This window comes from Vipera ursinii (genome assembly GCF_947247035.1).
Source record: "Vipera ursinii genome assembly, chromosome: 2".
Taxonomy (NCBI): domain Eukaryota; kingdom Metazoa; phylum Chordata; class Lepidosauria; order Squamata; family Viperidae; genus Vipera; species Vipera ursinii.
This window is the reverse complement of record NC_139513.1, coordinates 171,228,645-171,241,391: the sequence shown is the minus strand read 5'-3', so window position 1 is coordinate 171,241,391 and position 12,747 is coordinate 171,228,645. Positions and strand designations below refer to the sequence as shown.

General features: G+C 41.1%; 1 protein-coding gene across 7 annotated transcripts in view; it reads left to right on the top strand.

Moving 5' to 3' along the window:
• PLXNB3 (plexin B3) overlaps window positions 1–12,747 on the top strand; it is a 63,209-nt gene that overhangs the window by 16,731 nt on the left and 33,731 nt on the right. For all 7 annotated transcript variants that reach the window (XM_083355757.1, XM_083355758.1, XM_083355763.1 and 4 more), the window contains 8 exons: window positions 5,997–6,122; window positions 6,863–6,963; window positions 7,240–7,372; window positions 7,681–7,837; window positions 9,790–9,898; window positions 11,158–11,269; window positions 11,376–11,522; window positions 11,772–11,982. In XM_083355757.1, coding sequence (XP_083211883.1) covers window positions 5,997–6,122; window positions 6,863–6,963; window positions 7,240–7,372; window positions 7,681–7,837; window positions 9,790–9,898; window positions 11,158–11,269; window positions 11,376–11,522; window positions 11,772–11,982 — 1,096 coding nt within the window. The remainder of the gene's footprint in view (window positions 1–5,996; window positions 6,123–6,862; window positions 6,964–7,239; window positions 7,373–7,680; window positions 7,838–9,789; window positions 9,899–11,157; window positions 11,270–11,375; window positions 11,523–11,771; window positions 11,983–12,747) is intronic.

The window sequence follows — 12,747 nt, the reverse complement described above, 5'->3', positions numbered from 1 at the left end:
GAGAAAACAATGTGTCTTTTTCTGAGTGCTTAACTTCTGCTTCCTTTCTTTACTTTATTTTAGGACAGCCTTCCCCCCCAGTAATTTTGCCTGTAATTTTGTTTTTGTTTTTATTGCTGTATCTGTTTAAAACTGATTTATTTTGAAGTGCCTAGTTGTGAATAAATATTTATTTTTAAGTAAAAAATATTACTTCTCTAGGCTGGTTTTACCACCCTATTTGTGATTTTGAAAAATAATGAATTTCTATTCAGATATATATGAAAACCTGACTGCTTTCCCTATGCTCTATGTCTGAGAAAGGTTTTTTTAATGCCTAAATATGTATTTTAATGCATAAGTGTGCATAAATCTTGGATGTAGGCTAAACCAGAAATACCTAGATCCAATCTGGGTTTCACTTGGTGTTGCTAAATCCCAAGATATTTCACCCTTCCTCCTACCTTTCCAGAGCACTGTATATATGAGATTTATTTTTATCTTGTTTTATCCTTAAGATTTGAAGTAGATTTATTTATGCTGAGAAACGATGGCTAAGCTGCTTTAGGATTACTTTTAAGGCAAATCAGGCTTCAGTGTGTTACAAATAAATGTGTTTGGGTTAGTTCTGAGTAAGCATGTTTAATTCAGCTAATTGTAGTTTTGTAAATCATGGTTTGGAGCTTAATATATTAAAGGCACCCAGGTTGATTCAGTAAACCACGTCTTAGCATAAAGTGATCTTCATGACTTAGATAGGAAGCGAACTGGTGTTTCTCCCAGGCTGAAGCTACCACAGTTCATCCAGAATTTAGTATAGTAGAGCTTTCAGCAGAGCTCACTTTAAAGTGAGCTTGTATAGAGCTGAAGAGGGACACGGTGGCTCAGTGGGTTAGGACGCTGAGCTTGTCGATCAGAAGGTCGGCAGTCTGGCGGGTCGAATCCCGAGTGCCGCGTAGCAGAGTGAGCGCCTGTTACTCGTCCCAGCTTCTGCCAACCTAGCAGTTCGAAAGCACATAAAAATGCAAGTAGAAAGATAGGGACCACTACGGTGGGAAGGTAACAGCGCTCCGTGCGCCTTTGGCATCTAGTCATGCCGGCCATATGACCATGGAGACGTCCTCGGACAAGCGCTGGCTCTTCGGCTTTGAAACGGAGATGAGCACCGGCCCCTAGAGTTGGAAACGACTAGCACGCATGTGCGGGGGAACCTTTACCTTTACCTATAGAGCTGAAGAATTAGTTAACATCATAGTAACTTTGACTGTTAACTTCCAAGCCTATCAAACATATTTTCTCTTTGCTTGCAAAGGCTTGTTAAAATGTACGAGAGAAAACTGTTGGGCATTTAAATATTACAGTGAAGCCTAGTTTTGATGAACCAATTAGGAAGAGGTATGTCTGTTATTCTCAATGTCCCATTGGTTTCTTTTGAGAATGAGGTTTGTTTGTTTATTAGATTTTTATCCTGCCTTTATTATTTTAAAGGTAACTCAAAGCAGTGAACATACATACCGGTAATATTCCTTCCTTGTGAAGTGGGTTGGCTGAGAGTGAGTGATTGGCCCAAAGTCACCCAGCTGGCTTTCATGCCTAAAGCAGGATTAGAACTCACCATCTCCTAGCCAGCACTTTAACCACCCCCCTCCCTCTCCCTCTCTCATGCTGCAATTACATAAGAGATCACTCCTTCTAAAACCCAATAATATTTCAGGATAAGAGGGTACTTGAGGCATAAACGAGCCTAGCTCCACAAACACACCAATCTATGCACACAGCTCTTATCTGGTCAGGCTTTCCCACACAAAGGCCTACCGTGCATCAATGTTATTCCTCATTGCTGCTGCCGCCTTCCTGCCTGCTCGTAAAGCACTTTGTAAATTTATGGCTGAGATGGCTGTCAACAGAAAACTGACTGGGAGAGATTGCCACTGGCTACCCTTGCAGTTTTTCACTTGGGGGAAAAAAAATCCCACAGAGTAATATCTCCCAGCACTGCATTTCAGAATAAGCGAAACCTTGATTTAACAGACACCCCACTCATTTAGAAAAAGTTGGTTATAGTGGACCAAATTTCCATCCAGCCCCCCCCCCCTTCCTTCAAAGAATGAATAAATCTATTGCATCTGAAGTCGTCTAGAGCAGCAGCCCCCAAACCTTTTGGGCACCAGGGAACAGTTCCATGGAGAGAGGTTTCTCCATGGACCAGATGGGGGCATGGTTTCATGTGCTGCCTGCATCTCACAGATGGGTCTTTGCTAGTTTGTGCAGATCAGTTTCTGGCATGTTGTGGCCCGGTGCTGGTACCTGGACCAGGAGTTGGGGACTCCTGATCTGGAGAAGGCCAGTTAAATAATCTTAATTTTACGACTTTCATGGAAAAATTTATACCATTTCTGTAATGATGTCAATCTGCAATTGATGCCTATTATATCATTTACATCAATTGTGTAAATTCAGGATTTGAAAGAACATACATTATTTTGCTGGTAGAAGACAGGAAGGCCTGGAGGAACATTGTCCATGGGGTCGCGATGGGTCAGACACGACTTCGCAACTAACAACAACAACATTATTTTGCCGAATGGCATCATGATACAGATGTGATAAATCACCGAAATAACATGTTTTTACATTTAACAGACATTTGGGAATAACAGACATATCTTCTCCCAATTGGTTCATTAAAATAAGGCTTCACTGTAATACCTAAGTGCCCAATAGCTTTTTCCTCATACATTTTAACATGCCTTTGCAAGTAAAGAGTAAATATTGTCATGTTTGATAGGCTTGGAAGCTAACAATCAAGGATAACTTCCTGGCAGGCATCTTAAAGGCATGTACTGCTAAGCTTGTAAGCCGCCCTGAGTCTTCGGAGAAGGGCGGGATATAAATGGAATTAAAATAAATAAAAAAATAAATAAATAATAAATGTTAGACACCAAATCCCATAAGCATGGGCCAGGAATGGAGGTCTACCCTCTCTTAAGAAGACGTGTTTGGATAATACTCGGCATGGAAGTAGGTGGTATATGAAATGAGCTAGAATAAATTACACCAAGCACCCTTTATGGGCTGGATAAAGCATAGAAACTATGAACCCATAGCCAGCAAAAGAAGCATACTGTGACAAATTATTCTGTAGAACAGCTATTCCAAGACAAAAGCATGGAATGGAATTCTTACATCACACCATGCTTTGCTGAGCAAGCTACAAAGGCTGTTTTCATATCTCAATCTAAACCATATAACCTATAATTTACAAATCACAATGGCTGGATTCATAGAATCACTGAAACACAGACCAAACATATGATGTGAAAGTAGCCTGTATGGGTAAAAAACTGAAATGGGATACTGTAGCTCAGTAATGTAGCACTTATCTTACTTCAAAACTCAGAATCTGCAGCATCCAGTTAAAAGGATCACAGTTAGAAGGTTTAGTCAGTCAAAGGTGTCAGAATCTGGTTGATCAGGCCAGTAGTTTTATAGCTTCAGATGTCTGTGCATTCTAGAGACCCAGAAGAATACAAATACTTCAAAGAACATCCATAAACCAAGCCAATGCATCCAATAGTTAGGAATTTAAATTAATATTTAGCAAATTGAATTCAATATCAAATAAAATGAATATTCCCCCTATCGTAAGTGAACGTTTACAAGAGTTCAAGAAAAGCAGAGAAGCCTAAGTAAATATCACATATATTTTTGCCATTGTTGTCCTAGACCAGGGGTAGGCAACCTTGGCTCTTTTATGACTCATGGACTTCAACTCCCAGAATTCCTGAGCCAGCTCTGCTTCAGAAAAACTCAGCTATGCTGGCTCAGGAATTCTGGGAGTTGAAGTCCATGAGTCATAAAAGAGCCAAGGTTGCCTACCCCTGTCCTAGACCTAGAACATTTTCCCTTAAAATTGAAGGTACAATTTTCCAAACCTCCCAAGTTTACTCAAAATCTGTATTGTCACTACTGCAATTTATTAAATGCTATCAACTCAGTGTTGACTTTTAGCAACCCACATAGACGGATTGTCTCCAGGACCCTCTGCCTCCAGCTTGGCATTTTTGGTCTCTCAATGGTGCATTCATTGTTGTCATAATTGTACCCATGCAGCAACTGCTGGTCATCCTTTTTTTTTTCTTCCCTCCAACTTTTCCCCATATTTTCAGTGTCTTTGCATCACACGTCCAAAATACGATACTCTGTCTCTGATCATTTTAAGTTTCGAGTGAAAATTCTGATTAATTGATCTATGAAGCAACAGAAATTAAAATTGAAAATTAATACATCAGCATTTATCAACATCTTTTTTTCTAACCCGAGCCTTTCAGATGTTTAAGAGTCTATTCCCAAGTTGTTTGCCACTAAAATTTGACCAGTGGTTTGCTAGTGGGATTTGATGGATAGGATGATAGGACTCTTGGAGATACAGTATAACAAAGCCTTGAAGTATATGAATGGGCAGGACCCTGGACTTCAACTGCCCCATTTGTTTTCTTTTTTAATTTCTATGCTGTGTTTTAACATTTATTTTTATATGCTTCCTTTAAGGGCTGAGCTCTTTCAGGGAAATGTCTTGCAAGTATACACTAAAGTATAAAGTAATGTGAAAATGCTTCCAATGGCCCAGTTTGTATTACCGGTAATATAAGGTGTTATGAGATGCAGCAGTGTCAGCAAGGCAAGAGGTAAAAAAATATATATTAGGGCCACAGCAAGGCAATCAAAGCCCCTTCTCTTCTGCATGTGGGTTGACATCACATGCACACAGATACAGAGGGAATGGGGCTTTGATTGGGCTGCCAAATAACTGTCTTTTTTTAACCAACCTCTAACTTGCAAGGCTAGTTCATAACCCAATAAATGGATCTTAAGTGTCAACTATATCCTTCTCTTTACAATTAAAAAAACAAAAAAGAAACAGGAAAAGGTTGCAGATCCTGGAGCAGAGAAATGGAGCTTCTGTTCACTTCAGTATATCAGTTCACGCTGTTTTTCAGGTCTCAGCAGAATGGCTGGTCCTACTGCAAGTCTGAGGTACAGTGGCTGCTTCAGGTGTCACTTGTTGGGGTGTTACTCAGGGACAGCAAACTGTTCATTATTTAGTTTTGCTACCATGGGGAGAGTGTCTTCATTTAGATCTTTAGCCTTAATTTCCCAGCTTCTTCTTGATGTCTCTTTCAACTGGAAGGGGAAGTCTTAAAAACCGAGCCAGTTCAGATAAAAGAAGCACCTGTACCTCTCTACATTTCATAGCTATTTTTTCCAAGCAGTTTCACAATGCTTTAGCATTCATGGTTTTTATTTGTTTTACGGAGTTTTCCTACCATCCACTCAGTTTAGGGTGGCGTACATCATAAATGTAAATCATCAACCCACCTCACTGTAACCTGCCCAACAACCCCCTTATTTTAAAGGCCTTTGGTTCATTTTACAGAACCGTCTTCCCCAGAGTGCCCTCTTCCAGTTGTGCCAGAACCATCCCACTCCCGTCGTTTGTAAACAGCGCCGAGAGCGACCAGTACAGAAAAGTGGTTCCAGGGAATCGCAGTTGTTGCTACACGCCTTCAGACTACACCTGGAAAACTCCTTAGTTTTGAATGGAATTTAAAACAGCTGCTGAAAAGAAGGAATGAACGAGTCCAGACTAAAATGCAGTTATATGTACCTTGAAAACAAGTCTGTCCTCCACCTAGCCCCCCCTCCCAATGCCTATTTACAGAGCCTGTAGTCCTGCTTTAGGCATAAAGTCAGCTGGGTGACCTTGGGCCAGTCCCCCCCCCCCCCTCTCTCTCTCTCTCTCTCTCTCTCTCACCTAGGAAGCACGCAAAGGTAAACCACTTCTGAAATCTTGCCCCCAAAAAACCCCTCTAGGGACTTGTTCAGGCAGTTGCCAGTTGGGACTAGTTGGGATTTCTGGGAACTGAAGTCCATTGGCATCTTGGTGGCTTCAGGTTAGAGACCGCTGTACTCGGCATCATGAGAACAGGCAGTGACGCTTCTGTTATTTTGTTTAGGTTTATCTGAATGGCTCCGTGGCACAGATCTACAGCACAATGCCCACTGGCCAGAATTCCCCTGTCAACTCAGACCTGCTACTCGACAGTAGTAGGGGCTACCTGTATGTGATGACAGCTTCCCAGGTGATCCATCCACTTGCTGCTGTTTCCCATCTGTTTGTCAGGCAGGAAACTCTGCACTATATCTGGGCTTAAGAAAACCTGTTGTGGAGTCTTTGTTGTTTTCTTCTTCTGCCTGGGAGTATTTTTGTTTAATATAAAAAAGTTGTATAAAAAATACAGCATAGGTTGTTGTGTGTATATTTTCCATTAGCTCAGAGGTAAATTATTTCCCTTTATTAGATTACTGGATTATAGGGTTGATCCCTGCCTTTGGCAACCAACATAAGCCTCCAGAATTTTTATTATTATTATTATTATTATTATTATTATTATTATTATTATTATTGTTGTTGTTGTTGTTGTTGTTGTTGTTGTTGTTTTGTTGTTGTTGTTGTTGTTATTGTTGTTGTTGTTGTTATTATTATTATTATTATTATTAATATTCCAGTTTAACACAGGCAACCAGAAACCTTTTTGCGGATCAGTCCCAACCAAATTATAAGCTGCTCCTTTTATTCCTTACCCTTAGCCCATTTCTTATTTAAATCTTTCATCTGCCTTTGGAACCTTTGAAATTCTGCCAAAACAAACCGGCAAGCCTTGTTTTTAGAAAAGAATTGCCATTTATATAGTCTGGTAGAAAACTTGATGCAAATTAGGTAGATTCTTCTGCTTGTGTCTGCCGTAAAAGTACAACATGAATAACTTTTCCTACCCATATAAACAAAATATATAATAATATATTGTTCACTCTGACTCAGGTGACCAAGATCCCAGTCTCAGAATGCTCTAATTTCCAGGATTGTACCTCATGCCTGCATGCTGAAGACCCCTTTTGTGGCTGGTGTGTCCTACAGAGCAGGTGGGTCTCTGATGAGGAAATGAAGAATATGAAGGAGTTGTTTAAAAAGAAGAGAGATGAATTCTGACCGGGTTGCACAATGCCCTGTTCCATTGCTAAATGAACCATGGTCTATTAAATTAAATCCAATTGTTTGGATGCATTCGACTCACTGAATCGTAAATCAACTATGCTGGCTGGGTTTTTACAGAATACAAAGAATAAATAACCAGTCTTATTTTAGCCTAACATGTACAAACCCTGCTTCTTTCTCTTCATCTCTAATGTGATTGGCAGTTGTACCCGGAAATTGGAATGTGAACACCATGAGCTAACCAATCACTGGCTCTGGAGTTATGGAGATGAGAACCAGTGCTTGAGAGTGGAACAAATTTTACCAGCCAATCAGAGTCGAGAAACACAGACAGAGGTGCGTGAAACAGTGAAAACTGAGAAGTGGATTTATTATGATTTAGCAACTGACCTATCCATCATCCCATGAATAGTTGCACATGAGAAATGAAACTCTTTGCATTGCCTGGATTAATTTCAAGCCTGTTTTCACCCATATGCCCCAAGGTATTGTGGTTAAGGCGGTTAATGCATACATTAGTATCTCACTCAAATTTATAAAATGCTTTATCTTCCAAAGATTTATTATTGAAGTGTTAAATCACATTTAAGCCAAAGACCTCAATTGCTCTGTATTCCAAGAAAATAATTTCCTGTTCTACTCAGATCTCATTGTTGATTCCCAATCTCCCTGCACTGGGTGAAGGACAGCATTACCACTGTGCATTCGGGACCCAAGAAAGCCAGGCCCAGCTGCAAGACTCTTGGATCCACTGCTTATCACCTGTTCCTGAGCAGGTGCCACCTATCCAAGAAGGCAAAGGTAAGCAAGGGGCTTATGTATGACTCCTGTCCTGAGTGCACTGCATTCTGATGCTACTTAATGAAGGTAGTTTTAGCCAGAGCATAGTATGCTAGGTGGAAAAGTATTGCATCAGCAATTTAGGCTTAGCTATGTGTCATTTTAATTTAAATAATTTCCCTACCAATTAGAATAGAAGCAACCTTAGCCAATCAAATACTGCTTCTCGGGCTACATAGCCAGTGAGGGCACTGGAGGAGGCAAGCCTACTTTTCTTATGATATGGCATCTTGACCGATTATGAGTCCCCACACTGGTGTATAAATAAAATATAGATTAGAAAATGAGCATCAAACCCTTCTCAAATAAAGAAGTGGCCTGTATGTTGATAAATACTTGACTTTGCTCAACATCTGCAATCAGGTCACTGTTAAAATCAGAGCCGCCCCTTGAAAAGTTGCAGCCTTAGTTACTGCTTTCTGGTCATCCACATTAGGGTAATGAAATACTTTTTTTAAGGAATGAAATTTCCTTGTCTTCTTCTTTGAGCCCTCCCAGATGCAAAAAAAATGCTTTACAATCATAAGCAATGCTTTAATTTACATGATAACTTACTCAGAGGGTTTGCTCTGGGTAGGATTAGTGTGTGCAAAATATTTCACTGCCTTACTCAGATTGTAGAGTGGGAGTGGCCTTTAGTTCCAGTAGCAAGTTGGGGGTATGCTGGCTGAGTGGTTAAAGTTGCTGAGCTTGTCAGCTGGAAAGCAGACAGCTTGAGTTGAAGAACTGAGAACCACATGACAGGGTGAGCTCCCGTTACTTGCCCCAGCTCCTGCCCACCTAGCAGTTTGGAGGCATGTAAATGCGAGTAGATTAATACGTACCACTTTGATGGGAAGGTAACAGCATTTCAAGCAGTTTGGCGTATAGTCCTGCTAGCCACATGACCACAGAAAATGTCTTGAGACAAAGCTGGCTTCTTGGCTGAGAAATGGAGATGAGCAGCCCCGCTGTAAAATCGAACATGACTGGACAAGGAAAGCCTTTACCTTTACCAGTAGCAAGGTATTCTGTGTTGTCTAAGGAGAACATTGTATGATATTCAAACTACCAGTCTTCTTGCTTTGCCTATTCATGCAATTTTGCATATAGAGATAAACCCTTTAGCTCACCTGTGACTTCTCATGAAGACCTAACACAAATGTTTCCAAGGTTTTAACACTTTGAACAAGAAAAATTCTGATCCTGGTTCTGGTTCTTAGTTTGAGTAGGTCCTTCAAAAGTAAGATTAAGGCTTAGATCTTGCTGAGATCTAAGTTGTTCCCCTTTGGACACTTGGTTAGGATTTGTCTAATCACTTGCCCATCATTTCATATTTTAAAAAATCCAGATCAAGCACTACCAGGTCAGATACAAGTTTGCTACTCCGGTTTCCCTGTCATGTTGCTTTTCTGTCCAGAGGGACTTCCATGTAAGGTGGACCTGCTCAAGATGTCAGTCCTAATCTACAGTGTGAAGGGGTGCAGCCCAGCCCAGCCCAGCCCAGCCCATCTGAATAATAGCATTTCCTCTTGTTTATTTATTTATTTATCCTGCTTCGATGGGTGGCTGCACATTATGAACATTCTGTATTCTAGGTTTCAAAAGCCTACTTGGGTTACCTTTGCAATCCATCTTCAAGATTATACATCAAGCTATCTTTATTGCTTTGGAAGTTACAACCCCCCCCCCCCCAAAGTGCTGTTAGAGTTATATTATATAATTATTTATTTACATTATATAGTTATGTAGTATATAATAGGCTATAAAACAAATTCATTTTCAGAAAAGTCTTTTAGCACAGGGGAAGATATTTCAAGAAGATAAGAGGCTTGTTTGTATAAGTGTTGTGTGGGCATGCATGACATGTTCTCTCGCTGGCTACTTGGATGGGGGAAAATTGACTTCGGGTACCTCTCCTTTCTCTTTCTCAGACCATGTGACTGTGACGTTAGCTCTGATGTTCCAGGATGTTGTCATAACTTCTCTGGGATTTTCCTTCTACAACTGTAATGCCGTGAGCCACCTCGCTGATTCCCTCCCGTGAGCGAATGTTGAGTGGGGATGGAGGCAGGGTGGTGTGGGTGGCAAAGGCTGCAGGTTTATGACTAACAAGAAGCATTAAATTGAAGCAGCACCATATCTGTTCTTGCACTAAAATTTTGGATTTCTGCACATGAAAAGTGGAGTACTAATATTTTCTTCTGAAGTGTGCAGATTACGTAGGCACAGGGCTTTTTTTCTCATAGAACGCTCAGAACGGAGTTCCGGCACCTTTTTTGAATGGAACCTTGTAGGGTAGGCAAGGCAGGTTGTATGACATGTGTGAGTTCTGGCACCTTTTTCTTTTACAAAAAAAGCACTGCGTAGGCACATACAAGAGCCCTGGTGGCGCAGTGGTTAGAACGTAGTACTGCAAGCTGCTGACTGCTGGCTGCCAGCAGTTCGGCAGTTCGAGTGTCACCGGCTCAAGGTTCACTCAGCCTTCCATCCTTCCAAGGTCGGTAAAATGAGGACTTAGATTGTTGGGGGCAATAGGCTGACTCTGTAAACTGCTTAGAGAGGGCTGTAAAGCACTATGAAGCGGTATATAAGTCTTAAGTGCTATTGCTATTGCTACATCTGTATTTCTCATGTTTCATAATTTATCCTGATGACAAAAATGTCCTGTTCATACAAAGACGCACCCTAGAACATGAAGCTCTTCCCCTCTCACCAGTACCATCTTCCTCAGCTACCTCTGGGTCAGAGGTTCAATCTTTGAATTACTTTGCTGCTTGCTCTAAATATGAGAAACCTACTTACTTAAGAAAAAGACAGATGAGAAGTTCTTCTCAGCAGGCTGAGTTTTTTTTAAGAGAATAAACACCCCTATTCCTTTCCAACTCAGTGGGGTTTTGAAAAGGTTAGGAGATTGAAATTCTGACCATCAGCAGGATATGTTTCCTAGAAGTGAAGAGAATATTACCAAAGTTGCTATGGGAATAGTGGTTGACAAGAGAAAAATCAGGTTAAAAATGGGCTGGATGCTTTCTCCATGCTAAGCCTCCTTTCCTCTTCTTCCCAGGCGCCTAAGCCAGAGCAGAGCTAGGGTAAAGGCATTGCTTCTCCACCTTGGCAAGTTGAAAATGCTAGCTGGGGAATTCTGGGAGTTGAATCCACACATCTTCAAGTTGCTGTGGTTGAGAAACCCTAAGTTAAGGGGTTGAAAAGAATTCCAGCAGCCAAGCTTTTCCTACCTTGCTGATCTCACATAATCTTAGTTAAAGGTAGTTCTTCTCTGATCCTCCTTTCTCCAATAGATGTGGAACATGTATAGACAGCCCCTGGATGTGCCACTGGTGTCCATCTAGTCATCGCTGTGTCTCTGAAGGGCCCTGCCCAAATAAAGAGGGGCTTGTCTACAATCACAAGGTGAGTAATACATACTTCGGAGCATGGGTCTCCTAGCTTTCCAGAACAAATGGGCAGGAAAGAACACGAAGCCTGAAGCTGCACCTAATCTGTCCATTTCTCCTAGGCACCGGTTGAAGAATCCCAGGGAGAACCTCGGGGTCGAGCTGCATGTCCCAGTGTGGGAGGGGATGGAGAAGTCCCCCTGATTCCTGTCAATGTGGAAATGCCAATCAATCTGGTGGCCTGGAATCTGCACTTAGCAATAAGCAAGGTAAACCAAGAGTCCTCAGAAGAGGCGTAAGGGTGAAAAGGGGAGGCTTTGAGAAAGTCCTCTGCTTTGGGATGCCTAGACAAAGTGAAATATGCTAAAGCTCTCCTCCCTTAAAGAATTCTGAATATTGGAAGGATGTCTGTGACTCCTAGGAATATGGGATTAAAGGTAGGGTAACTTTTGGGACAAAAATTGAGAAGAACAGATGATGTGTGCATAGCCCTGTTGTACCCTCCCTCCACCCCTTAGGATCCAGCAACAGTCTTCTGTGTATTGGAAGTGGAAGGAGCCCTGATTTTTGTTCCGGCATCCCTGGAAGAAAGGGAAGAGGAAGCATCCCATCATGTGAGGTGTCAGTCACAAACATACAGCTACAGCCAAGCCCTCCCAGAACTGCGTGTGCCTCTCTATATTGTAGTGGGGGATAACCAACGCCTTGATAGCCATGAAGATCTTTATGGTAAGGGATTGGTGTTTTGGTTTTGTGATGTGTGCAGTTCTCTAATTTAAGGGAATCTTTGCCTTTAGTCCTAAAAAAAGGAGAAATGGGCTTCTGCTCTCTATGGATTCAAAAATCTTTCTGATCAGTGCATTGTTAAAAGTGGTGGAATTATTTGAAAATGTCGAGATTGTGTTGGAAGAATTGTAATCAGGTTGCCAGCAATTATCACTGTCAGTTGTAGTGCCCATTTGCTTACTCATTTTGAACAAAGCTTTGGAAATAAGATAGAGTAAAACATTTCAAATTATCTTTGTTGATCTTTTTTTTTAAATTTTATATGCTAAACTTATTAGCAGAACAAAAAATATAGATACAATTTTAATAACAATAGCACATAGACTAATATACTGCTTCACAGTGCTTTACAGCGCGCTCTCAGTGGTTTTACAGAGTCAGCATACTGCCCCCAACAATCTGGGTCCTCATTTTATCAACCTCGGAAGATGGAAGGCTGAGTCAACCTTGAGCCAGTGGAAATGTAACTGCCGAACTGCAGGCAGATGGCAGTCAGCAGAAGAAGCCTGCAGTACTACATTCTAACCACTGTGCAAACCACGGCTTTTAACAATGTTTTAACAATATAATATAGCTTCAGAATTTCTCAACTGATCATTTTGAAATTATCTTCTATTTTAATGCAAATTAACAAAGATCTAGGTAAATAGTCTAGAAAGGCCAGTTAGATTGGGACTGCATTAATGGAAGCATGTAATTCAGATCATA